At 28.4% G+C, this 25,809-nt stretch overlaps 3 protein-coding genes across 3 annotated transcripts; 1 reads left to right on the top strand and 2 right to left on the bottom strand.

Moving 5' to 3' along the window:
* Positions 1-1,264: 1,264 nt before the first annotated feature.
* On the bottom strand, positions 1,265-4,677 carry LOC8280239 (putative calcium-transporting ATPase 13, plasma membrane-type). The gene has a single exon (XM_002512167.4). The coding sequence runs from the start codon at positions 4,475-4,477 to the stop codon at positions 1,487-1,489; it is 2,991 nt and encodes a 996-aa protein (XP_002512213.1). The 5' UTR covers positions 4,478-4,677; the 3' UTR covers positions 1,265-1,486.
* Positions 4,678-8,166: 3,489 nt separating this feature from the next.
* Positions 8,167-13,132, bottom strand: LOC125371307 (calmodulin-like). Its single transcript, XM_048379934.1, has 5 exons — positions 12,504-13,132; positions 12,190-12,347; positions 12,015-12,095; positions 11,782-11,908; positions 8,167-8,496 (listed from the first exon to the last, which is right to left on the bottom strand). The coding sequence occupies exons 1-5, from the start codon at positions 12,577-12,579 to the stop codon at positions 8,444-8,446; spliced, it is 495 nt and encodes a 164-aa protein (XP_048235891.1). The 5' UTR covers positions 12,580-13,132; the 3' UTR covers positions 8,167-8,443.
* Positions 12,124-23,996, top strand: LOC8269342 (ammonium transporter 2 member 4). Its single transcript, XM_048379933.1, has 4 exons — positions 12,124-12,143; positions 18,123-18,672; positions 22,754-23,039; positions 23,207-23,996. The coding sequence occupies exons 2-4, from the start codon at positions 18,133-18,135 to the stop codon at positions 23,770-23,772; spliced, it is 1,392 nt and encodes a 463-aa protein (XP_048235890.1). The 5' UTR covers positions 12,124-12,143; positions 18,123-18,132; the 3' UTR covers positions 23,773-23,996.
* Positions 23,997-25,809: the final 1,813 nt, after the last annotated feature.

Raw genomic sequence — 25,809 nt, 5'->3', positions numbered from 1 at the left:
GGTGCTGTTTGAAGAAAATTACCTGCCTTTCTAAAACTCAGAAGTTAAAACTGAAGAAGATTACGACCTTTATCAGCTTTACTCTCCGGGTCCCTACTTTTATATGGTGATTAAGATTTGAGGGACCTCGAAATCTTGTAAGGATTAAGGTTGATTCACTTTTATAATTATGGTCAAAGGTAGTCGCTTTTTATCAGTTTCTGTCTCTCATTAGCTACTGTTTCATACGTATCAATTCTATTCTATCGGTGCTTTAACTTGTTTACAATTGCTCGCTCACTACTATAACGTTCTTGAATTCACTAAAAACCAATGATGTATCTTTCTTTCTTTAATTTGTTTGGTAGACTCATATTTATTGTCAAAACCAAACCCAGGTTTGTATAATGATGACCTGTGATTTGCTGTTAGCTTCATATATATATGTATATATATATATATATATATACGATGAAAGTTGAGATTTTTAAAGATTTTAGTTACCAGTTTTACAATATATATAATTTTTTTTAGGTTCTAAACATATATTTAATTTGATAACTCATTCTTGATATGCAAAATCCAGGAAGAATGAATGGTTGGTGCATATTATATACTTTGAAGTTGGCCAGTCGTTCATCAACTCCAACTACTGTTTTGCAGTAAGTTTGGAATAGATCACATAAGTAAGTTGGCTAGTGGTTCACTCATGAACTGTAGGTGAAGCAAGGGGAAGGATGTGTAGTTATGATTAGGAACCTTCCCCTACCCTTTTGCACTACCTGGGAAGCACTTCAGATGAGCCCTTTATTCACATGCCTGAGGGACCTTATTTTGTTTGTTAGAAAAAAGCCAACAGGACAGACTTCTCATGAGCGGCCTACAGCTCATATCATTTTTATGGTTGTGGGATAAATTAATGAATTTAATTTTTAAAATATATATTTCTTAAATATCAAATTTATATGAAAGAAAAAGGGTCAAACTTGGTTTTAGAATTAAAGGCTGATATACGTTGAGACATCATAAAAAAGAAGTACAAAAGTTCATAACAAGAAACTGTAGAAATAGAATTACGTCGATGAATCTGCAAATTAATGGGACAGAAAAAGATTGATTGTTGTTTATGGAGGAAAACGGAAGGAACGAAGGTGAAGTGGCTGGCTTCAGCTTCAGGCACATGCATGCTGTTTATTATAATAGAAAGAGAACTGAATTTAAATTTTAATAGTTCGAATAATTATTGGTAAAAGTAATACTTCCATTTTAGAATATTATATTGCGTAATAGAGAGAATTAAGTAAGCATGGATTATATGTTTACCCATATTTTGAATCTAAATATTTTATGAAAGAAACAACTAACAGAATGGCAGCTACCAAAACAATACCAAAGCATCTAAGGTTCACTTTCTGAAAACAGGAATGCACTTTGGTAGGAAAGGGATAGAAAGAGAAAACTGATCATTGGCTATGTTTTTCCAGGCTGAGGGAGCTTTTCTCACTTTCTAAAAAGGAACAGGAATGCACTTTACTAGAAATCCAATTGGCCAAGTCAGAGCAGCGATGCCAATGCAAGCACCCCATTGCCCCCAATTTAGCCTCTCAGTACTGGCAAACCTCGTCAGAAGCTCCACCATCAATACTTGAAGAAGTATGGTAATTCCAATGATCACTAGGAACAATTTGTTTCTGTGTATCCCTTTGAATATATTCTTCTTTTCCATGTTTCTTGAATTGAATTCATTGAAGACTTGACACAGTACAAAAGTATTGAAGATGATTGTATTCTTAACTTTCTCATTCACACCAAAGATAGACTGTGCCTTGAACTGTAGTGCAAGTAAGATAGCTACCTGATATAAGGCTTGAGCAATGAGATTCCTCCACATGATTTTGGTGATGAGGGGCTCCCATCTACCCACAGGTTTCTTTTCCATCAGATCACTGGTAGGCTGCTCAGTGGCCAATCCTAGTGCTCCCAGTGTGTCCATGATAAGGTTTACCCACAGTAGCTGAACTGCAGTTAGAGGAACTTCACCTGAAGAAACAGCTGCAGCAAAGTTGATAACAAGAGCAGCAACATTGACAGTGAGCTGAAATTGAAGGAACTTTTGAATGTTGCTGTAGACACATCTTCCCCATTGCAATACTGTCACTACTGAAGAGAAGTTATCATCCAAGATGATTATGTCTGCGCTCTCCTTGGCCACCTCTGTTCCTTGTATCCCCATGGCAAGCCCAATATCTGCTTCTTTAAGAGCAGGAGCATCATTTGTGCCATCACCAGTGACTCCTACCACATGGCCTTTCTGTTTCAAGCATTGTACCATCAGAAGCTTGTCAAACGGGGATGATCTTGCCATTACTCGAATTTCATCGATTTTTGATGTTCTATCCTCAGGTGAGAAGTTTCTAAATTGTACACCTTCTACTACAGCTCTGTCCATATCATCTTCAGGACTGAGAATCCCGCATTCAATAGCTACAGTTCTTGCTGTATGCAGATTGTCACCAGTGATCATTTTAACAATCACCCCTGCTTTCTTACATGATTCTATTGCTGCGCTGACCCCTGGCCGACATGGGTCCTTCAGTCCTACAATCCCCATTAAGGTAAATTCAGTTTCTTCAGGCTCCTTAGATAGTTCCTTTCTGTCATCTGCTTTCAACTTTTTGTGGGCGAAGGCAATACATCGCAGGCTTTTGGCTGCCATGCTCTGAATTATTGTTTCAAATTGCAGTCTATCATCCCTATTCATGGCTTTTACTGCCCCATTTCGGAGATAATAATTTGAACACATAGCTAATATCATCTCAGCTGCTCCCTTCCAGTGCGTATGAATTGTCTTATCATTGCTTTTCCTCATCCATACCCCACTTCTTTTTTTCTCTGAATTAAATGCCTCTACATGTATTATTTTACAATTTAGCTTTGTTTCAATTATTTTTATACCCAAATCAAACACAGCCCAAGAAAGAATTGCTTTTTCAGTTGGACTACCAGAAATTTCAGCATCTAGTGAAGTATGTGATTTGCCAACAGTACCTGTCGTGTTCAAGGCAATTCCTTCTTGCAGCAACTCATAGATGGCTGGTTCTATTTTTGATGAAGTTCCATCCTCAATTGATTCCTTCCCAAGCCAAAACTCTATGACCTTCATCTGGTTCAAAGTAAGAGTGCCAGTTTTGTCTGTGCAGATTGTTGTGGCAGAACCCATTGTTTCACAAGCAGAGAGTTTACGAACCATCGCATTATCCTTCATCATTCGCTTCATAGAGTAAGCTAAGGTTAGAGTTACAGATAAGGGCAGACCTTCTGGAATTGCGACCACTAAAATAGTCACTGCTGCTGCAACAATCCCCACAACTGAGTTGAGTACGTCACTGACTTTTGTCTTGCTTCCATTGAACTCTCTCTGTCCATTTTCATCTCTGGTGCTTCCCGTAAAATAACGAATCATCAAAACTGCAAGAACGAGTATGGCAACTGACAATCCGACCTTACCAATATAAGAAGCCAGTTCACTCAGGCGTGCTTGTAATGGGGTCTGCTCCTCCAAATTGCTGGTTAATGAACTCATCATTTCACCCCAAGCTGTATTCATGCCAACAGATGTAACAATCATGGAACCAAAACCATCAATCACCTTTGTTCCAGAAAGCACGAATGGGTTTCTGTGGCCATCGACCTCAACATGTTCGCTTTCGCCTGTCATACTGGATTCATCCAACTTCAAGGAATAACCATCCAAGAACAAGCCATCAGCCGGTATCTGATCCCCGATTTTCAAAGAAATAACATCACCCACCACAATATCAAATATAGATATTGAATGGTGCCTCCCATCTCTAACCACTCGAACCTTTATATCATTGCTCACGTCTGATAGCTTCTCAAATTGCTTGGATTGCTTGAAATTGCTGACAGAAGAGACAGCAATGACAAGTACGATAGCGACAATGATGCTTCCTCCATCATACCAGCCATCTTTCGGACCATGCTGTTTAATGCCAAAGCCTAGAGACAAAACAGAGCATACCGAAAGAATGATCATGGTCGAATCTTTCAGTGCTTCAAAAACAAAGCTAAAGAAGCTTTTAGTAGGCGGTTTCTGGTACCTATTGGCACCAAATACCTCTCTTCTATGTGCAAGGTCAGCTTCATTGTCGCTAATACCTTCTTTGGCATCACTTAGAAGAATTGCAACAACTTGTTTGGCTCCACCGAGTTGATGCAAAGATTCAAGGCTTCTATTTTTAACCATATCAATCAGTGTATTATGATCAACATCCACCAAAGGCCTACCTTCATTATGTGCAGCATCATCATTGATACTAATTGCAACATAAGAGAAGGAACCCAATAGCCTGTTCTGATTGTCAAGAACTTTCTTGGACAGGGAACAAAGAACCCTTGTAAAATATATAGCCGTGAAGGCCATCCTCCATCTTCGCTGGTTGCGTTTTCCGGGCGAGGGAAATTCTTGATCAAGCATTGCACGTTCGCCAGCTTTTCAGGACCTTATAGACGACAGGAAAAGAAGGTGAAAAGATAGCGGGAGATTGAACTTCAGGATTTGGACGAAAGGATGAGATAAACAAAGTGTATTATATTACAGACGAAGAAGATGAAGGGTAGAGGTAGTTACACTTGCTTCTCTAATTTGTCAACTTTATATTTGCATGGGTGATCCATCTAACGATCCGAGCAGCTGATATATATATATATACACACACACATCTCTTGTGTTACAAGGTTAGGTACTTACCTCCCAATCCAATTTACTTTTTGTTAATTCCATGATCTTTACTTGCAATTTACCCATTGTTTTAATTACTTAAAGGAAGTCTTTGAAGTTAAAATTCTTTAAAGAAATATAGCAAATAAAGATTTATTTATCTAAATGTTTTCAATTCATACAATTTTTATCTAAAAGATATTATATATACAAAATATAACTATACTAAATTAAATATACGTAATAATAATTTAATAAAATATATAATTGATAATATAAGAAATTTATATTAATAAATGTACTAATTATATTTATAGACTAATATTAAAAATATAGCATTAAAAATTATTATTTAATTAAAAAATAACTTATTAAAATGATATTTTTAAAATTAAAATTATTATTTAATTAGAAAAGTAAATTAATTTAAATAAATATAAAAATTATATATCAGTAATATATATATATATATATATATATATATATATATATATATATATATATATATATAGAGAGAGAGAGAGAGGGAGAGAAAGAAAGAGAGATAAATAAATTTTTAACCATTCCATTTGTAATGGCCTATAACCATATCACATATAAGATATTTTATGTTTTGGTCTCCCATTGGCATCCTTAAATTTATCTGAACCAAACACGTTTAACTTTGGAGTTCCTACAACTCTACAGCCAAACAACTAAAAAGTGTTTCATATGATTAGTTATAATTCTTTATATATATGTTATCAATTATTTTCCGTTCCATTTTGATATGCAATTCAATTTATTCGTGTACCCCGTACCTTAGAGTGGTGTCATCCTAGGAGCCTACTAAAAACCGCTCGTTGTCTAAGCATCCTATCTTTGCCCAGGCGTCCACTTCACGCTATCGTCGGACCGCTTCTCTAAGCCAGACTGTCACACCATTTGTAATTGCTTAAACTCTTAACCACTTGAATTAGCTCCACCCAACATTAAATTATGCACAAATCAATTGTATTTGCATGATAGTAAAGTTAACTAATCTTTCTTAATTAAGCCAAGGGTCTATCAATCTCTTTTGTCGGTGCAGTTTCAACCTAATAAAATTTGACAAAGATCTAGTTTGAGTCATTTTGAAACTGTTGTTGTAAAATCTGTTTCCTTTTTTAATCCTTGTAAAATATATTTCTTCTTCTTTTATTTTTCGTTAAGTTTTAGGTTATTTCCGTACTTGAATTTACTAATTAAGTTGTTGTTCCAATTGACTAATGGTTGACTGATTACAAAAACAAAAGATGGAAAAATTTGCGAATTTCTAATATTGGATGTCATGCTGTGATGTATGTGAATGCTATCATCAAAGCGTCATCATTGGAAAAACAAAGTATAGCAGTCGCTGCTCATCAAGTATTCAATCGTCAACGGGAGGTGCAGTGCCTTCGTGTGTTCAGGGAAGCTAACCAGCCTGCTGATTGGCTCGCTAAACGTGCCTTCCATGTTGATTTGGGTGTCTCCTCCTGAGGATCTTCACCTGCTGTTGCTTGGGGATTCATTGAATGCCGGCTTTGTAAGGCATTAATTTGTTGTTTTCGGGCTCTGCCTGGCTTTAGTTTCCCAAAAAGAAACAAAATGTTACTAAGAAATCTGTGGGTTTTAGATTCAAATTTGTGAAATCTCTTCCTTATTATTGAGTAGCCAATATGAGTTTGAATATCACTTTCAAGCAAAAAAATGTTTATCTAATAAATGTGAAAATTACACCAAATTTTCTTATTCACTATCATTTAGAACAAAAGATGCATAGATAATCTGCATTGCACATAGCTTTTTCATTTTTTAATTTTAATCATAATATCTGCATCTCTTTAGCTGTTTATGTAACAATAAAAAATGGATAAATGGAATGCACTATTTAAGGATAAATTTTAATTAAATCTATATAAAATTAACGAATATAAAATAAATAAAAAAATATAAATCATTCATCAATCTAGTAGAATAAAAATATATAAACTTTATATTCAAATTTTAAATTATTTGATATTTTAATTTATAAATTAATTTATATATGAATTGGCTCGCGAATTTATCGAAGTTTGAGTTGAACTTATTTACTAAATTTAATTGAGTTCAAACGAGTTTTTATTGAATTAAATTATGAGTACTTTCGGTTCATTTATAGTCTTAAATTATTATATATTAAGTTATGTACTTTTTTTTTTATTCGGCTCAATAATATTATATTATTTCAAAGAATTTGAAAATTGCAATTCTATATTATTTTATTATTTTATTATTTCCTTTTCTAGACAAGCTTTCTATCCTTCCACTTTCTTTCCCCCGATCTTTTTCCCTGGTTTGCTCATAAAGGCATTATTGAAAATTGATTGCTTATTAATCAATAAGTGCTTTAATCGACCAAACAAAAGAAGATGGAAATTGCCTAATATATACAGTGCAAAACTTTTATATGTTTTCTACGATGACTTGATGCAAAACAAGAAAAAGAAAAGAAATGCTTGGAATCAATCACTCATTTAACACAACGACCAAAACTATTATATGTCTATCCTTTTGTTTGATATGGTCTGTCAATTTTATGACAAGACGCCAACTAAATTCCACGTACATTATATGGCTTTATTGATTTTTTACTTTAATTTTCTATGTTTTCTAAAGACTTAGATGTTAAGTCTTTCCATGACGAAATTCTTATAATTTAGTCATCAAATATTTATATATATATATATATATATATATATATATATATATATATATATATATATATATAAAATTACTAAATTAACAGTTAAATAAATATTGAGCTTCGGCATTTTAAAATATAATTCTCTTTCATATAATAATTTATTAGCACGATTAGTTTTGAATATACTAATCATTATAATCATTTTTATTATTACAAATTTAATAATTAATACTTAAAATGTTTAAATCTATTCAATCACTAAGTATATGATTAATCATTAGGAGGGTGAGAGTAAATTGCCAAAATCTTTCAACAAATGTATGCAATGGGAGCATAACCCTACGAAGATTAAAGAATCAAACCCATAAACAAATCATTAAGAATGGATTCCCTTATAAGTTTTTGATATATGATACATGAAAATATACTATTTATGACTTTACCAACACTTGATCTTAATTTAACTTAAATTAAGTCCAGAATATATATTAACCATTTTTAAAAGCTTGATTTGTTGCATTCCCTTCAATCTCCTAAAATGATTAGCCCGTATTTCAGAGGAGTGTCATTAATTAATTAGGATGGAATCTTTCAAATGTTATTGAAATTAATTTGTTTCGAGAATAGATTAAACAATAAACAATGGAGTGTTTATATTAATATAATATAAATGGATATTATTTATTTAAGGAAAAGATAGATTAGAAAGGTGTAAAAGAAAAGAATGGATAAAGAAAAGGAAAGCAACTTGGCAAACTTTTAATCTTAATTGGCTCCGTCCGACCAAGAGTAAAGCTAAATTGAGATGGATCCTACGTCATTCACATATGACTATTCATCATCACAGGAGAAAGGAGATGACCTTCACAATAAACTAAATCAAGCCTTTGTTCTTCTTCTTCTTCTTCTTCTTTTTTCTTTTGAAAGAAAATCAAATCTTAGGTTAAGCAATAATTGAAACTGTCATGACTTCTTCCTTCCTTCCTTCTGTTAAACTTTGTCGTGACGCCTCTTGTCTGTGTTCGACTTTTGTGATTTTAGGCCCAACGCACAAAGATTACAACAGTTAAAGCCCAAAAGAAGACCCAGTCTACAAATAATTAGAAAACATCCCTAAATTAAAATAAATAAACTGTAATCATTTCCATCACTGGTCCAAGAAGCTACTGCTGCCATGGGAGTAATTTATTATATTAAATTTTTATAAATTAAAATTATATACTAATAATTAAATAAGATACAACAAAAAATAATTATTGCTACAGTGTTTTTATTTTTTTTAGTAATAACAGTAAAATAAACAGTTATAATGACGGTAGTATCGAGGGAGATAAAGGTGAGAGCGGTTTTAACGATAATAATAATGTTAATAGTTATTTATTACTTAATTATATTAATTGTTAATCCACGTGCATTGTGCACTGCATGATATTTAATAATTTAATTTTTTATTAATTTATAATAAAAATTAATTTTTTATTATAGTTTCGTTAATAAATTAATATATAGATTAAATTTCATTTTTATAATACTTTATAAATTTTTAAGTAATCATTTATTTTATTTAAATATAATTTTTAATTTTACAAATTAAAGATATATTCAGCAACGTTTCACCATTTAACTATAATTATTCTTATAAACACTACTATATTTTTTAGTTTTCTTTAATAATATTACTATTATATATTTTTTTATTTGGTGATTTTTCCTTATAACGTAATACTTGTTTTTTTTTATGTTAAAGTATTAATAATTATTTTAAAAAATTATGATATTAATATTCCTTTTAATAATAAAATTTTTTAATGTTATTGTGTTTTTTCTTATTTTATATAAAATTATTATTTAATCTAAAATAATATATTTTGATAAATTTTTAGTGTCCTATTTCTACATAATCTTTATTTTGTCTACTAAAATTACTAAGTTAGAAGTACTGATTTTAGAATTTCTTTATATTTTTTATTAATTATTTAGAATTATAATAGACTTAAGATTTTAGTTAAGTGAATTTTGGCCCTGCTATTATTTTTAATTAATAATTAACTAATTAGCAACTCAATTAATAAAAAACATATTAATCAATTTTAATAGAATAATATATATTTTAATATAATAAATAGAATAATATATATTTTAATATTATTTTGTTTAAACTTTTTATGACTTGACTTGCAAAACACTATTCAATTATTTATTTGATTTTAAAATAATAAAGAAAAAAGTAACAATGTAAAACTAATTAGTAAAGATACTTAGTATTTTTTATTTTATGCTGGTTGCTATCAAATATTTTGAATTAGTACTAATTAGATTTTTTGTTTAAAGTTTCTTATTAATTATTAATAAAATTATAGTAAAATTAGGTTTTAGCTAAAAGTTTTTTAATCATACTACTAATATTAATTAATAATGAACTATTAGTAACCCAATTAATAAAAAATTACATTAACCAATTTTTATAGAATAATATATAAAGACATCTTAATAAATTTGTTTCTCCTCTCTTTTGGACATTTTTATTTTTCTCTACTCAATTGAAATTTCCTATTGGAATACCTTTGGTTTTCTACATTTTATGATTCTAAACTTTTTTTCTTTTAATTATTGGTTTTTCTTTATTTAAGCTGTGAAATATTTGCGAATGGAATAAAAAGAATACAGTTTACCACGTTCTATTTAATATTTAATAAATTAATAATTATATTAATTAATAAATTTTTGAGAAACTAATTTTATTTTTATTGAATAAGTAATAATAATTTAGTAAAATCTAAAATTAAATTTTTATAATTTTTAATTATTAGATAAAATTTTTAAATAAATTTAAAAAATTGTATGAATGCGTGTGCCATTAAGCGATAAAAGAAACTAAAGATGACTAATTTCGAACTGTAGAACATGGAAACATACTGTGCCAACGCGTAGGCATCTAAATTCTAAAATTTGACTGGGAAATGTAAAAGCAAACCTGGTTTCTTCTCGCAATTTAGCAAACCAAAAAAAAGAAAAAGAAATTATCAATTCACATGCAAAACATTTTTAATTTGCCCCAGAAATTATTTTAGTGGTTGGACAGACTGCTTAAAATATGTGTTTGGTGACTTTCTATCAGTGATCAAGTCACAGAAACTGAATATTATTTTTCCACTTTGTTGGATTGAGATGCACCTTAATTCCAACACTAAGAGTGTTTGTAACGTTAAATTTGAAGGAGTCAAAACACTAGTTAGTTCCTTGTTTTGTTTCTGTTAACTTGGACACTTGCAACATCAAACTGAATTACTCTTGACAAATTCATCATAGATATGTTCAGAAGCTATCTTTTAACTCTTTGAAATATTGATTTAGATTCATAAGTGTAACTACAAATTTAACGAATCTAAACAGTTTATTTAGAAATTAAAATAAAATTTCTAAAATCTTAATTCTAAAAGGATAAACTGTCTATATATACCAGAGGAATTTCATAACAGAAAATTGGCAAATGTAACAGTATTCTCTCCACAAAATATAAGACAACATGCTAACTATTTTCTCTACTTTTGGGAGGATAGTTCAACCTATCCCTAATTCTATTTTTTGCTTACTAGATTTTGCTTTTTGCCTTGCATGATCAGCTCATTCAGCCTAAAACCAATCCAAACCATCAGTATTAGAGATGAAAAGTTAAGAGAAATGTGCTTTTTAAGCACTGTGATCTCATTATAATTTCCATTAAGGTTATGATTTAGTAATCGACATTTTAATCATATAATTTGTCGAATTAATTGTTGAACTAGTATTTAAATTCAACATTTTATTTCAAATAAACTACTCTGTATCTTTTTAATATATAAATTTTAAAGTCATTCCCATTAAGGAAAAAAAAAAAGTTTTAACGACAATAACATAATGCAAATAACATGTTATTATTGTTAAAACTCATATTTTTTGCAATGATCACAGTGAAACTATAATTGAAGTTTGGTAACCCATCCGAAGCAAATTGTAAAATTCGACCCCTCCTTGTCTAGTTGACTTTTGCATAAATGATGCCATTGCTCTTCCTCATATTTTGTTACTTTGAATCTTTTGATTAAATGAAATTAATATATATGCAAATTCGAAGTCATTCATTTGCAATGCGAAAGTAAATCTTTGAAAGGATTCATTTATATAAGACCTTTTCTTTTCATTTTTATTTTATATATTTATATATATATAATATATATATTCTTTTTCCGGACAGCATGAATCTAGTAAGCATACAAGAATTAATCATATAAGTGCTGTGATATACAGATTGAATAGATGATCATACATGCTTTGTTTCAACCGAAAGAACACATGGTTTGTTTCATGTAATAATTTTGAAGAAGCTAGCTGGTACCTAGCATCATCCTGACAAATTCCTCGTAATTAACAAGCCCATCTCCATCCAAATCAGCCTCTCTAATCATCTGTTCCAACTCTTCATCTGTCAATTTCTCTCCTAAGCTGATCATTACATGCCTCAACTGCGTAGTAAAATATAATAATTAGCTTCTAATGCTCAACTGGGACACAAACATCAAGCCAAGTACATTCATGTATTTTATATATATATATGAAGAAGAGCTCAACCTCATTAGGTGAAATGTAGCCATCTTGATCCTTGTCGAACACTTTGAAAGCTTCTTTCAATTCCTCTTCTGCTTCATTTTCCTATAATTGATCAACCAAACAAAGTTATGACCCAAGTTTGCCGTGACTGCAGGTTACTTATTTATAATAACAAAAGCATCGCCTAAGGTCTCACCTTCATTTTCCTGGCCATAAGATTCAAGAACTCCCCAAATTCTATAGTTCCATTACCATCGACATCAACTTCGTTGATCATAATCTGCAGTTCTTCTACTGTTGGGTTTTGGTCTAGCGCCTTTATTGCTGTGGCCAGTTCCCCAAATGTAATTCTTCCTGAAAATTATAAACTTTTTACGTCTGGTCGATGCATGGCAGGGTAGGGTGTACTGGTTTAACTCTAAAAGAAAAAAGAACTAATAAAAGTAAAGGCAAGAATGAAACTCATGAATGATAATATAATTAATGAGGAAAAAAGAAGTGATAAATTACCATCTCCATCTTTGTCAAATAAACAAAAAGCTTCCTGAAACTCAGCAATCTGCTCTTCAGTCAATACATCCCCCATAATTTTTCTCTCTTTTAGAAGTAACTCAAGACACTTTCAGATCACAAACCAACAAAGATATATAGGATGCTTAAATCTTAATCCCACTGCATATAATCTCTGTCATACCCCTCTTGTATTTATATATAAATACATCAAAGAGAGTGGTTACAGTTTCCCTTTTTCATTTTTATTTTATTTTTTGTTTCAAAGGTGACAAAGACACTTTAATAGTCAAACTAAATGCGTATTGAATCCCTTTTCTTTTTTTTCTTTTTCTAATATACAAATTTTCTGAAGCTATAATTTTAGATTCCATTTTCAAAGTTTCTTCCGTCAATGATCCAGACTCTTGTACGGGCAAGAATTAAGCATTGAAAATAATGAGATTACTTTTCGTCTAGTTTTAATATATTGGCTGACCAATGACTAATCTTTTATTATGATTTATAAAATGCATAAACAAAAACCTTCTCCAAAATGCATATGGAAAAGAGGTTAGGATTCAAAACAAAATTCTGCCTGCCTTTTATCTCTTTCTTTTCTTCTACGTTCTTCTTTTTTATCTCATTTCTTTTAAATCAGTAATGATTTTTTATTTATTTTATTATTTCATAATATTTTTTATAATTAATATATATCACCCAAATCAAATCTTTTTATCAGTTGCTTTCAGAATCAGACTTATATAAAAATTTAAAAATTAATTTATAGTATAAAATAGCTGTAGAATAAAGCACAAATCATCGAATTATACATTAAAAGAAAAATTATCAACACAATTAAAAATATAAATATAAATATTTACTATTTAATCTTTAATTTTTATTTCAGCATTAATTAAGTCGTAAATTATTTTTGAATGAATGAAAATGATTGAGTCATGAAAAGTTCAACTTAATTGCACCCATCAAAGTATAAAAAGGTTTATCAGAGTTAAAATGATAAATACATTGCATCATTACACGATCTAAGATTGATGTTAATGGTATATACATATATAAAACAAGATTTTTGGTAATAATAATGGGTAGAAATACACTGTACAAACAGCTAATGATGATAAAACCCTAGTGACTTCCTTCAGACCAACAGATGTCGACCACATCTGTCTCCGTTTATTTCTCACATAAAGAATTTCGATGCCCACTGTATTCAAATACCCTAAATTTCAATTTCAATTTCAATTTCAATTTCAATGCCACGTAAATGGAAAGGAAACTTCTGAAATGGAACTTCTGCAGGTATAACGACTCTTGACATTTCCTGTAACAGATCAATTGATGTCACTCTCTGACCATCTAAACAACGAATAAAGAAAAAGAAAGCAGTTCATATAATTAGAAAAATTATATAAAATCTGGGTTTAAATGGGCTTAAAAATCGAATTATACACTAGAAATTATATGTCCAAACATCATGTATGGTAGTGAAGGATTAATATTTATATATATATATAGGCCCCTCTAAAAAGTTAGATGCAACTTTAATTTGCAAGAATCCAGTCGCTTCTAAATGGACCGCCATTGCTGTTTCTCACCTTGAAATTGCAATCAAATTAAAGAACCCTATTAATTGCTGTGCGTGAGATGAAATATTTTTCACATACCTGAAAGGTCAACAGTATTGCAAAGGCAATTTCTCAGATTGGGATCCTATGATTACTGCTCCAGCTGGCGGCGTTCTGGTGGTCGGCGTCAAGCATTGTTGTTTTAGGTTTATGAATTATTATTATCTTAATTCATATTCATAAATATGGTTTTTTATCATTAGCTTGAGTTTTTCTATATGTATTTATAAAGCAAGTTTGATAAACTTGATTTATTTTGTTTCTTGTTTTTGTCTCGGATTTTAGTTCCTCTTGTTGATCAGGTTTGTGAATTTATACATTGATATTGCATATGGATTGTGGGGTTTTCTTTTCCATCTTTTACTTTTATCTTTTTGTAATTTTAGATTGCTAATTAAGGGAAAAATAACTCAGGCCGGTTACTTTTTTTTTTGTTGTTATATATATGGTTTCTTATTTAAATTTATCAGAATAATTTTGACCAAATTGCTGGATTGATCAAAATTATTTTTAATTTCTTAAATTGTGATGATTTGATAAAATTAGAAAATGGGTCAAAATTATACTAATCTATAAGGCTTTGTGGTTTCATATTATAGAAGTGCAAAATAACATCCGGTCTGAGTTATTGACCCACTTTTCTTTTAGAGATTTTTTCATAAATTCTACAAAAATATAAAATAATTATAGAAATACCTGTAAAGATTTCTAACAATAAAAATACTTTAAAATAAAAAATTATTTATAAAAACACCTGAAAAAAATTATTTATAAAAATATCTGATTTAATTTATTCAAATGAAAAAAGTATATGTTCGATATACTTTTGAAAAAAAAAAAGTCTATATGTTTGATATACTTTTAACAGATAATAGATTTAAAACACATTTAATTTTTATAAAATGTAGTTGCATTTTGTTTGATTTTGTGATATTAACATGAATAAATAAATAAAATTTAAAAATATTTTTTTAATTTAAAAATTTTAAAAACGTGCTGAAAATATCATATCTAAAAAATTAAATAAATTGGTACAAAATAAAAAAAAATATGCCAATATATTGAAGAAAAAAAATATGTTTGATATACTTTTGAAATAAATAACAGCAAAAGATATATATTTAATCAAAAATCGTATACGTTAGAAATTTCAATCTTTGCCAAATGAAATTAAATGCAAACTCAAAAAATACGAAATAATAGTATATTTCGAGTATCTGAAACTTTTTAAAATAAAACAAAGTTCAACTAAAATATTCAACATCAAACATTATATGTTTATATATTCGATATGTGTAAATATCTTAAACTAATTTTCAAAAAATAGAAAGGATGAAAAAGTAAAGAATGGTACTTCTAATAATAGTATGAGGTATTTGTTAAAAAAAAAAAACAAGAGATATTTTTATAATTATTTTTTAAAAAATATAAATGGTGAAATTTCTTCTTTCTTTTATTGTTGATCTCAAACACTAAAAAGTATAATTCTTATCACCTATTTAAGATTATTTTTGTATACACTTACCTATCACTTGAATCACCTAATTAATTATATATCTCAATATTGTATTCGGAATCAAATAAATGTAAATTTCATTTAACACATGAATATTGATTGATTTTTTTTTTTTTTGAAAAAAAAAAAAGGAAAAATCAAAGTTAAAATATTTTCAAAAGCATCATCAATTCACACTCAAAAAAAGTCCTTTGATTCATGTACATCAACCTAATTAATCTAAGTTAATGAAACCAAGAAAAAGATTAACAATACCCAATCTAGTTTTCGTTTTTTTAGTTCATTCATTAAACTTAAATTATAGAAATCGTTTTAAGTATTTTGCAACCCATGAGACTTGACTTTGTTTTGCTGGACGTATGGGTTCAGAAATTGGTGGAGAAAGAAAGAATGAGTGGTCTGAATTTCGCTGGCAGGTTTGGGAGATGATACGATCATCAAAAAGTCATACTTGATTGAGTTATTTAATGTCTCTTTTCCAAGAACGTAGAATTCCTGCATTTGTTCAAAGATTTTCATGAACACGGTATCCAGATGCTACTATAAAGACCCTGTTTCATTTCTCAAAACAAAATTAATTCTATCTATAGCAAGTGGCTACGAAAGGCTCTATAGTCTTATTTAATATGATGCTTCATTTTCAATTCTATTAATTGATATTCCAATGTTCAAATTCATTCAAATATTGAAAAAACAAATGGTGTTTTACTAACTAATGATTTCATCATACAATTGTCAATACTTAGCTGATAATATATATATATATATAGAGAGAGAGCGATAAGAAGTGAAAAATTAGATTTCTAAAAAGAATTACTAATTTTTAACTTTTCGAGCAAACTTCTCCTCATATATATAATATATATATTTATATAACTCGGAACAATGGGATTTAATTAAAGAGGCACCCTTAAAATTTCTGACCTAGAAATTATTTAAGTGGGGATGTGTTTGTTCACTAAACATTACCTTATGTTTTTAGGCTCTGTTTTCCTATTGATTTTCTCAAAATACCCTGCTTATATTTAGACAGTAGAAGAAACAATGGCCGAATATGATTAGTGAATAAGTTGTTTTTCTCCTCTTTATTAACTATACTAAAATTAGTCAATAGATTAATTATAATTTAAGTGAGCTCTACAATGCCCTAGTTTTTAATGATTTGATGTTTTTTCAATGTTTTTACTTGTTTATTAAATAAATATTTACAGAATTTTAAATTAAATTTACATAAGAAGTTTTTCTGTGAGCAATTCTCACAAAAAAAATAGCATATAAAACTTTACGTAAAAGTCATATTTCATAACTTTTTATGTAAATTTAATTTAGATATTGTAAAATTTTTTATTGAATAAATATATAAAGACATTAAAAGTAAATAAGGGATTATAAATTACACACCTCATAATTCACTTATAATTTATAGGATAATCTTGAGAATTTACTCATTTATATAAAATGGAATTTTCTTTTTATATTGTCAATGGGGGTTTAATTATAGAATTAGATCATGAAAAGGGAGCTTTTCCTTTTAACAGTACTGATATATAATTACTACCAGAAGTGTACATAGAAAAATATTAAATACAAGATTATATACATATCTACTTCTGCATTTGAGAAAAACGTTGTAAACAGGAGAGCAACATCTAGAATCGATTCTTGTTTCATGAATTCACTTGCATATAACACTGATACAAGCTACAGATGATTTGAAGAAAGTATTATAATTATGATCATCAACATAAATAATAGCAGTTTTCATATTGTAAATTAACTTAAATATTTGTATAACACAAATGTATGAACATCAGGTAAAGGAAATCATATATGCCAGAAGGAAAACATTATCTTCTTTTACTTGTATTCATTACCAGAAGTTCCTTTTTTGGATGATAAAACAACAAACAAATCATTAATCCCGTCATCAACATCTTAAACTCTTGTCACTTAAAATCCCGTCACTAATTAAGAATCTACCTGTGATGACATTCAATTAATCATTTGAGTTCGTAAATTAATTAGAGGGGTTCAGGAAAACTTAGATATAATTACTGATTCAACAAACTGAGAAAGCAAAAAATGACACATTAAAATTCCATGATTACAACATTAACAATAATTATTGAACCGTAAAAGCGTCTCTTGTTTTTCAATTTAAACTTCTAGATGGCATTACATGTTTGGTCTCTTCTCAAGAAAACATTGCGAACTGCTTAGTTTTGATACAGTCTAGCCCCTCATTACAGTATCAGACTATCAAGAAAAGAATTTTCAAACTTCATTGCCAAAATATGCCTCCTTAGCCGGCCTGTAACACGCCAAAATTAAAATTAAAAACAGAAACAAACAACTTTAGTTCCACCACTATCTAATCATATACCCTTTTCTTCCCCTCTCCATTAATTACTTATCATGCTTTCGACTAAAATAACTAGTCATGGCGCTTCCTTCTAACTTGTTAACTGATGAAGCTAGCCCTGAATGGATGAACAAAGGGGATAATGCCTGGCAGCTAACGGCAGCGACGCTCGTCGGCCTACAAAGCATACCCGGACTAGTCATCTTATATGGTAGCATGGTAAAGAAGAACTGGGCCATAAACTCAGCATTCATGGCATTTTATGCATTTGCAATGGTTATCGTATGTTGGGTAGGATGGGGTTACAACATGTCTTTTGGCGACAAACTTGTTTTTTTCTTAGGAAAACCTGCCGTCGCCTTGGATGAGAAATTCTTGCTAGGCCAACCTTTTCTTGGCTACTTTCCAACAGCAACAATGGTTCTTTTTCAAGGAGTTTTTGCCTGTATTACACTGATACTGATCGCTGGTTGTCTTCTTGGAAGGATGAATTTTCGAGCATGGATAATGTTTGTGCCTTTATGGCTAACGTTTTCTTATACAGTTTGTGCTTTTAGTATTTGGTGTCCTGAAGGTTGGCTTGCAAAACTTGGGATTATTGATTTTTCAGGAGGGTTTGTTATTCACCTTTCTGCTGGTGTTGCTGGTTTCACTGCAGCATTTTGGGTAAGCAATATCATAAAATGAAGTGCCATTTTCGTTTTTTTATTATTTTATTTTCCTTTCTCAGAAGTGGCATTTTTGTTTTGTATAAATATAATGATCCTTTAATTTAATTTATACAATAAAATGAGAATTTTTAATCCAGTGAATGCATGACTTAGCACTTTTAAATTTTTAAAATCCGACAGAAATATTCATTGAATTAATTATGATATTTTTTATTTATTTAGAATTCAAATTTAAAATTAAATTAATCATCTATTATTTGACACTCGAGTTTTATAGAACCCATTGTCCAAAAATCTAATGGTAGAAAGAATTTAAAACAAATTAAGTACAAAACATTTATCAAATAAAACTAATATGTCTCTAGAATTTATTAGACTTGTTCATGGGCCGGGCCTGGGCGGGCTGAGGCCGGGCTGACCAGGCCTGACTTGATTTTGGACAAGTCCGAGTCTGCCCAGGCCCGAGAATTTTTTGATATCTCTGAGCTTAAGTCCGAGCTTGAAATTTTTTAAAAAGCCCGGTCCGGTCCGACCAATTATTAAATCTGTCTCAAATTGTAGTTACATTTAGATTTAGGTTTTGTTTTGATTAATATATTATTAATAACAATAAAACTATAAATAGAAATAATAGATAGCTAAGTGGTATTGACACTTAATTATAAGTTGAAGGGCATAAATTCCAGTGCTAGATATGATATTTCTTTTTTTTACTAACTAAACTAGACATCGGGCCCGGCCCAAGAATTAGGGGCTCTTGTGGGTTCGGGCCGGGCCGGACCGGGTTTGTACTCAAAAATTGTTGTCCAAGCCCAGCCCGAAGAGTGCGGGCCTGGACAGGTCGAACGGGTACCTAGGCCCATGAACAGGTTTAGAATTTATACATATCAATTTCTAAGATTTAAATTTTTTTTTGACATGTGTGCTTAATTTTGACACATAAAATTATTGTCTTGACATATATATACACTAATTTTTGAAACCTTAAATTTTTTGACATGTGTGCTTAATTTTTGACACATAGAATTTTTATTTTGACATATATACTATTTTTATTTTGACATATGTACTATTTATGTGTAATTTTATGATTTTTTATATTAATTTATTGATTAATAAGTTACATTCATAAGTAAACACACATTCTAATATTAAGAAATAACAATTAATAATAAATTAATTTTCTAATTAGATAATAATTAATTTTTTAATTAGATAATAATTATTTTAAAAATATATTATATAATTATATTTTTATATTATATTAACTAATGAATTAATTTTTAATGATTCTAATAATAGAAAATAATATTTTTAAATATTATATTTACTAGTAAATTAATTTCTAATTAAATTAATAATTTTTAATTCTAAGATAATAGTAATATATAATTAATAATTTATATAATATTAGAATTAATATATAAATATTTTAAAAATAATTTTTATATTATCTCACTATAAAATCTTAAAAAAAATTAAGGACATTTAAGAATAGTTAGTTTGTTATTATTTTTAAAAGTATTACAAATTAATATTAAATATTAAAAAATTTATTAAATTATATTTATAAACTTGATTTTATAATCAACATAATAATAACGATCGTTCAACGCGGATAAACGACTAGTGTTTACTTATTTCCCGACATATGAAATTTAAATTTATATGTAATTTTATAGTTTTTCCATTAATTTATTGATTAATAAGTTACATTTTTAATTAAACACTCATTCTAATCCTAAGAAATAATATATTAATAATAAATTAGTTTCCTAATTAGATAATAATTAATTTTTTAATTAGATAATAATTAATTTCTTAATTAAATTAGATTAATTTTTAATTAGATAATAAGTATTCTTAAAAATTGTATTATTAATAAATTATTTTTCTAAAATAATATTTTTAAATATTATATTCATAAATAAATTAATTTTCAATTCTAAAAATAGTAATATTAATTATATTAATATTATTAATTTATATATTTTTAGAATTAATAAATAAATATTTTAGATTGTTTTTATATTATTATACTACTAAAATTTTAACAAAATTTAAAAATTTTTAAAAATAATTAGTTGCTATTATTTTCTAAAATATTATAAAATTAATACTAAAAATTAAAAATTTATTAAATTATATATATAAATTTAATTTTACTATCAAAATAATAACAATTGTTGTGTACAACACGGCTAAACAACTAATTAGTTTTTAGTTCATATTAATTTTTTGAGTTGATAATGTGGACTCGTCAAAAAATTCACATTTAAACATGTAATATAAAATATATTTTTGAAGATGGCCGTTTGGAGAATCTCATGTTCTATTCTTTTAGTTTTTCTCTTAAGCTAAGAATAAAAAATGGAAAGATTTAAATCTTAAAAATAATATAATCTAAGTGTACTATATGAAACGTCCCAAAAAAATATAATATATAAAAAATATGTTTAAATCCCAATATTTAAACTTCTCTTTTACTTTTTCAAACATAAATTTAATGTTATTTCTTTTTTTTGATTTTTTGATTCTTGGTTGAAGCTATTATCAAATTTAGCTTCTTAGTTCATAAGCTGTGTGTTTTTATCACTAATAAAAAAAATAATATAATTTAATAAACTGTAGTACTTTGGCTGTTTTTGACATTAAACTCATGTTTTTTTTGACATATATTTGTCTTCTGTTTTTCCTTATGCTATTGAGCAATTTATCATTATGGACAACCCTAAATTAGATGATTACACATTTATATAATATATGCAACATATGAACATAATTTTTTATACTTTTTATCAATAAAAATTAAATTATAATTTTAAATACATATGTTGATTTTTTGATATTGATTAAGTACAAAACAAATAGAAATTTTTTTCATATGCAACTTTTTTATATTTATATTAATTTTTTATTCATATATCCTTTATTCGGTTACTTTTTATAGTATCGTGTTTGTGTATGTTTTTTTTTTGTTAAGTACCAATTTGATTAATAATTTATTCTCTCACAGGAATATGATTATTAATTATTTGTAAAAGAATTATAAATATAAAATTAGATTTCATAATAAGAAAAGATGGATCTCAAAATTCAAATTAGTTCCATATTTTAAATTGCAGATCGTTAATAATATTTAATAATATATATATACATATATATATATATATATATATATATTTTAAGAATTGAATTTTTTGATATGTGTTCTTAATTTTTGACACATAAATATTTTATATTGATATATGTATTTATTTTGACACTTGAAATTCAAATTTATGTATAAATTTATAATTTTTATTATTTTATTAATTAATAAGTTACATTCATAATTAAATACTAATTTTAATTTTAAAAATATATATTAATAATAAATTAATTTTCTAATTAGATAATAATTAGTTCTTTTAATTAGAAAATAATTATTCTAAATAATAGTATATTAGTTATATTTTAATATTATATTAACTAATAAATTAATATTCTAGTTATATAATAATTCAAATGATAGAAAATAATACTTTTGAATAATTATATTCAGTTATTCTAATAATGATATAATAATTTATAATTTTAAAAAACATTAATATTAAATATATTGATAGTACTTATTATAATATTAAAATTAATTAATAAAAATATCAAAAATAATTTTTTATATTATTATATTAAAAAATTTAAAAATTTAAAAATTTAAAGATGTTTAAAAATAATTAGTTTGCTATTATTTTTAAAAATTATAATAATACAAAATATTAATAATTTTATTAAATTATAAATTAATTTTATAATTAAAATAATAATAACTATTGTACAATACACTAAAATTACAGTCATGGTAAAATCTTGGTTTATTTAATCATCAGGGACTCCCAAACGAATAAACGACTAATTATTTTATAATAATAAAATAAATTATTTATTATTATTATTTAAAAAATATTTTAGTGTATCCTTTTTATAGAACTCTCTCGTTAAGCCAATAATTTTTCCATAAAATAAATTCGCTACAAAACATTCATCAATAAAAAGAAAAACGTATATTGACCGTGTACGAGTTTGGATGACGAAAGGTGGGACCTAGAACCGAGAAGGACATTGAAAAGTTCCCGCCAAACAACATGATTCTGATGCTTGCAGGCGCAGGCCTCCTTTGGATGGGGTGGAGTGGATTCAACGGCGGTGGTCCCTTTGTGGCTAGCGTGGATGCATCTCTATCCGTTCTTAATACCCACGTGTGTACTGCCACTAGCATACTTACTTGGCTCTTGTTGGACACTCTCTTCTTCGGGAAACCTTCAATGTTTGGTGGCGTACAGGGAATGATCACCGGTCTTGTTTGCATCACTCCTGCTGCAGGTGATTTTACTATTATGCCCCTGCACTTTGCCCCCCTCCCACCCTCTTTTTATCAACTCGGAAATTATAAATTTAATTATTTTTTACTAATAAAAACTATAATGTGAAACTATAAAATTATTGGATCACATAATTATCTAATTCCCATTGCAAATCAACTTGAACAGGAGTTGTACAAGGATGGGCAGCCATGATAATGGGGACAATATCAGGAAGCATTCCATGGTATACAATAATGATTCTCCATAAGAAGGTGAAGCTCCTAACATTAGTTGACGATCCCATGGCCATCTTCCACACCCACGCCATTGCCGGCACTCTTGGTGGTATTCTAACCGGGTTTTTCGCCGTGCCGAAGTTATGTCGCCTTTTCTATATGGTGCCCGACTGGGAAAAATATACCGGCTTAGCATATGGTCTCCAGAATGGCAAAACTCATGCTGGATTTAGACAAATGGGAATTCAATTGGCAGGCGTCCTTTTTGTTACATGCTTAAACATAGTTTCCACTAGCATAATTTGTTGGCTCATTCGACTCATTGTCCCATTAAGATCGTCTAAAGATGAGTTGCAAGTTGGGGACAATGCAATCCATGGAGAGGAAGCTTTTGCACTGTGGGAAGCAGAAGCAGAAGAAGAAGGAAAGAGGTCTAAGAATTATAAGCATAATTCAGTTTATGATGCAGAAGAAGAGCTATCCTACGTTCAGTCAAGGTCTGTAGCTGATGTTTAAAAATGGTGGGTTCGATGATGGCATTTGCAGCCAAGGACTCTCTAATTATTCCCTTTTATGAATGCATATCATTCTGCACCATTACAATAATGGAAGTATGTTATTATAACGTTTCCATTTTTCTCTGACGTGGTTTAATTTCTCCTGTAATCTTCTGGATTTTTTTTTTAAATCTCTGTGTCAGTATATTAGAAGCAGAAATTCAGTCACTGCTAAAACCTTAATCGTTGTTGTAAACAATCCATAACTTCATATACTTGTAAATATCATTTCTTGAGGAGGTCTTTCCAGATTAAAGCCTAAAATCAACGGGAAGGAATGGAAGAGTAGAGATTTTACAAAGTTTTAATAGTCTGAGAAACATGCTTCTGTACAACAAAAATGGATTCCATCCTTTGAAGAATGCATATTTAATTACTTATATATCAAATTATTTCATTATTTTAATATAATTTATAATAGAACTTTTACTTTTTTTTATATATATATATATCTATTTTTTAACGTGTTATATTATTCAACATATTTTGTTCAAATATCATTAAAAAATTTAAAATATTTATTAAATTAAATATATTTAATATTTCACAAAATAAAATTTAGAGGTTTATTAAATTAAATTAAAAGTATTAAAATAATTACATAATATATCTAATTATACATTGCGTATTCTTTATGCAATATAATTCCTTTCCTTTCATAATGATAAATTTATTAGATTTCAATAATTAATCATTTGCCAGCTACTTCACTTCACAATTAAGCTTTCCCTTTCCAGAAACACTTGCCCATATATGTTCAACAACGAAAAGTAATTGGTTGATTTTATTGGAATATTATCGTAATCAATTTGCCTTAAAAAAAATAGTAAACCCTTTTGCTTTTGCAAGCGTATACTTTTTGATACCTATTGATTTGGGACCAATAAAAACTGGCAATAGAATGAAGTTTATTAAGAGTAAAGTTAGCTATTAATTCTAATGTTTTCATTATATATTAGAGTCAAATAGATCAACACTAGACAATAGAACTTAATCTTTGACATTAAAACTTTTTTTAATGTACAGAATAGGACATAAAAATTTAGGGTTATTTTTGTCAGAATGGAAAAAAAGGAAGGATACTTTTCTCTCGTGAGAAAAATTAATGGGGATGCGCGTAAACAGAAAAATAAGTCATTAGGATGTCCCTACCAAAACCAAACTATCGGCCCCCACAAAATCCTAAGTCCCGCGTTCCTCTGCCTCTTAACCTTTGCCGTTTCTTCTCTCTCAAATTACCATAATTGCCATTTTTTGTTTTTTTAATTTTAATTATGATTTATTTCTGCTCATTTGTTCATATTTGGAGGTGGACTTTAATACAATGCTAAATTAAACTTTTTGCAATTTTTCTTTTTTGAGGCCACACAATAGGATTTTTTTTTGGTCATTCACCGGCTATATGAAAATTAAGTTAATATGTAAATGTTAATAATTTCTAATATAAAAATAATTGCCTTTTTCAACCATCATTTTCAATTTTATGACAACATAAGAGATTTATTTTTGGGACACCTTATTACTAAAATTAATGATTTGTTAAATTAAATATATATTGAATAATTTATTTATTTATTTATATGGCAATAAATGATGGTTCATGCAAAGAATTGGTTTCCACCGAAGTATTTTGTGTGCAATAATTATATTTGATTACTTGAGGGGGGGAGAAAAAAGAAGATAGGAATGGATTAGATAGCAGGAAGGAAAAGAAAGAAAGAAAGAAGAAAGGCATGGATTAAAGCTTTCCTTTTGCTTGTTTGGTAAGGAAGAGAGTGGAAATGAAAGGAAGTGATGTGAGACTCTCTATTCATGGACCCAAAAATTCTTATAGCATTGATAAAGAGAAGGTGGGATTTGGAAACTATCACTTCCTCTCCCAATTCCAAAGGATTACAATTTTTTTTTTGCTTTTTCCTTTTACGGGCCCATATGGTATGGAAAATACCCTTTTTAACTCTCCTTTTCTATCATTTTCCTGTTTCCACCATATCAA

The sequence above is a fragment of the Ricinus communis genome, chromosome 10 (assembly GCF_019578655.1).
Source record: "Ricinus communis isolate WT05 ecotype wild-type chromosome 10, ASM1957865v1, whole genome shotgun sequence".
NCBI lineage: Eukaryota > Viridiplantae > Streptophyta > Magnoliopsida > Malpighiales > Euphorbiaceae > Ricinus > Ricinus communis.
Note: the sequence above shows the minus strand (reverse complement) of the source record. Positions and strands in the feature narration are given on the sequence as shown.

Excerpts from the sequence above, each read along its gene's own strand:
- LOC8280239 (XM_002512167.4), bottom strand. The coding sequence starts at position 4,477 with ATGCTTGATCAAGAATTTCCCTCGCCCGGAAAACGCAACCAGCGAAGA.
- LOC125371307 (XM_048379934.1), bottom strand. The coding sequence starts at position 12,579 with ATGGGGGATGTATTGACTGAAGAGCAGATTGCTGAGTTTCAGGAAGCT. Across the intron at positions 12,096-12,189 it reads TTATGGCCAGGAAAATGAAG|GAAAATGAAGCAGAAGAGGA; the intron begins GTGAGACCTTAG and ends GATCAATTATAG. Across the intron at positions 11,909-12,014 it reads GCTACATTTCACCTAATGAG|TTGAGGCATGTAATGATCAG; the intron begins GTTGAGCTCTTC and ends TTTACTACGCAG.
- LOC8269342 (XM_048379933.1), top strand. The coding sequence starts at position 18,133 with ATGAACAAAGGGGATAATGCCTGGCAGCTAACGGCAGCGACGCTCGTC. Across the intron at positions 18,673-22,753 it reads GTTTCACTGCAGCATTTTGG|GTGGGACCTAGAACCGAGAA; the intron begins GTAAGCAATATC and ends GGATGACGAAAG. Across the intron at positions 23,040-23,206 it reads TTGCATCACTCCTGCTGCAG|GAGTTGTACAAGGATGGGCA; the intron begins GTGATTTTACTA and ends CAACTTGAACAG.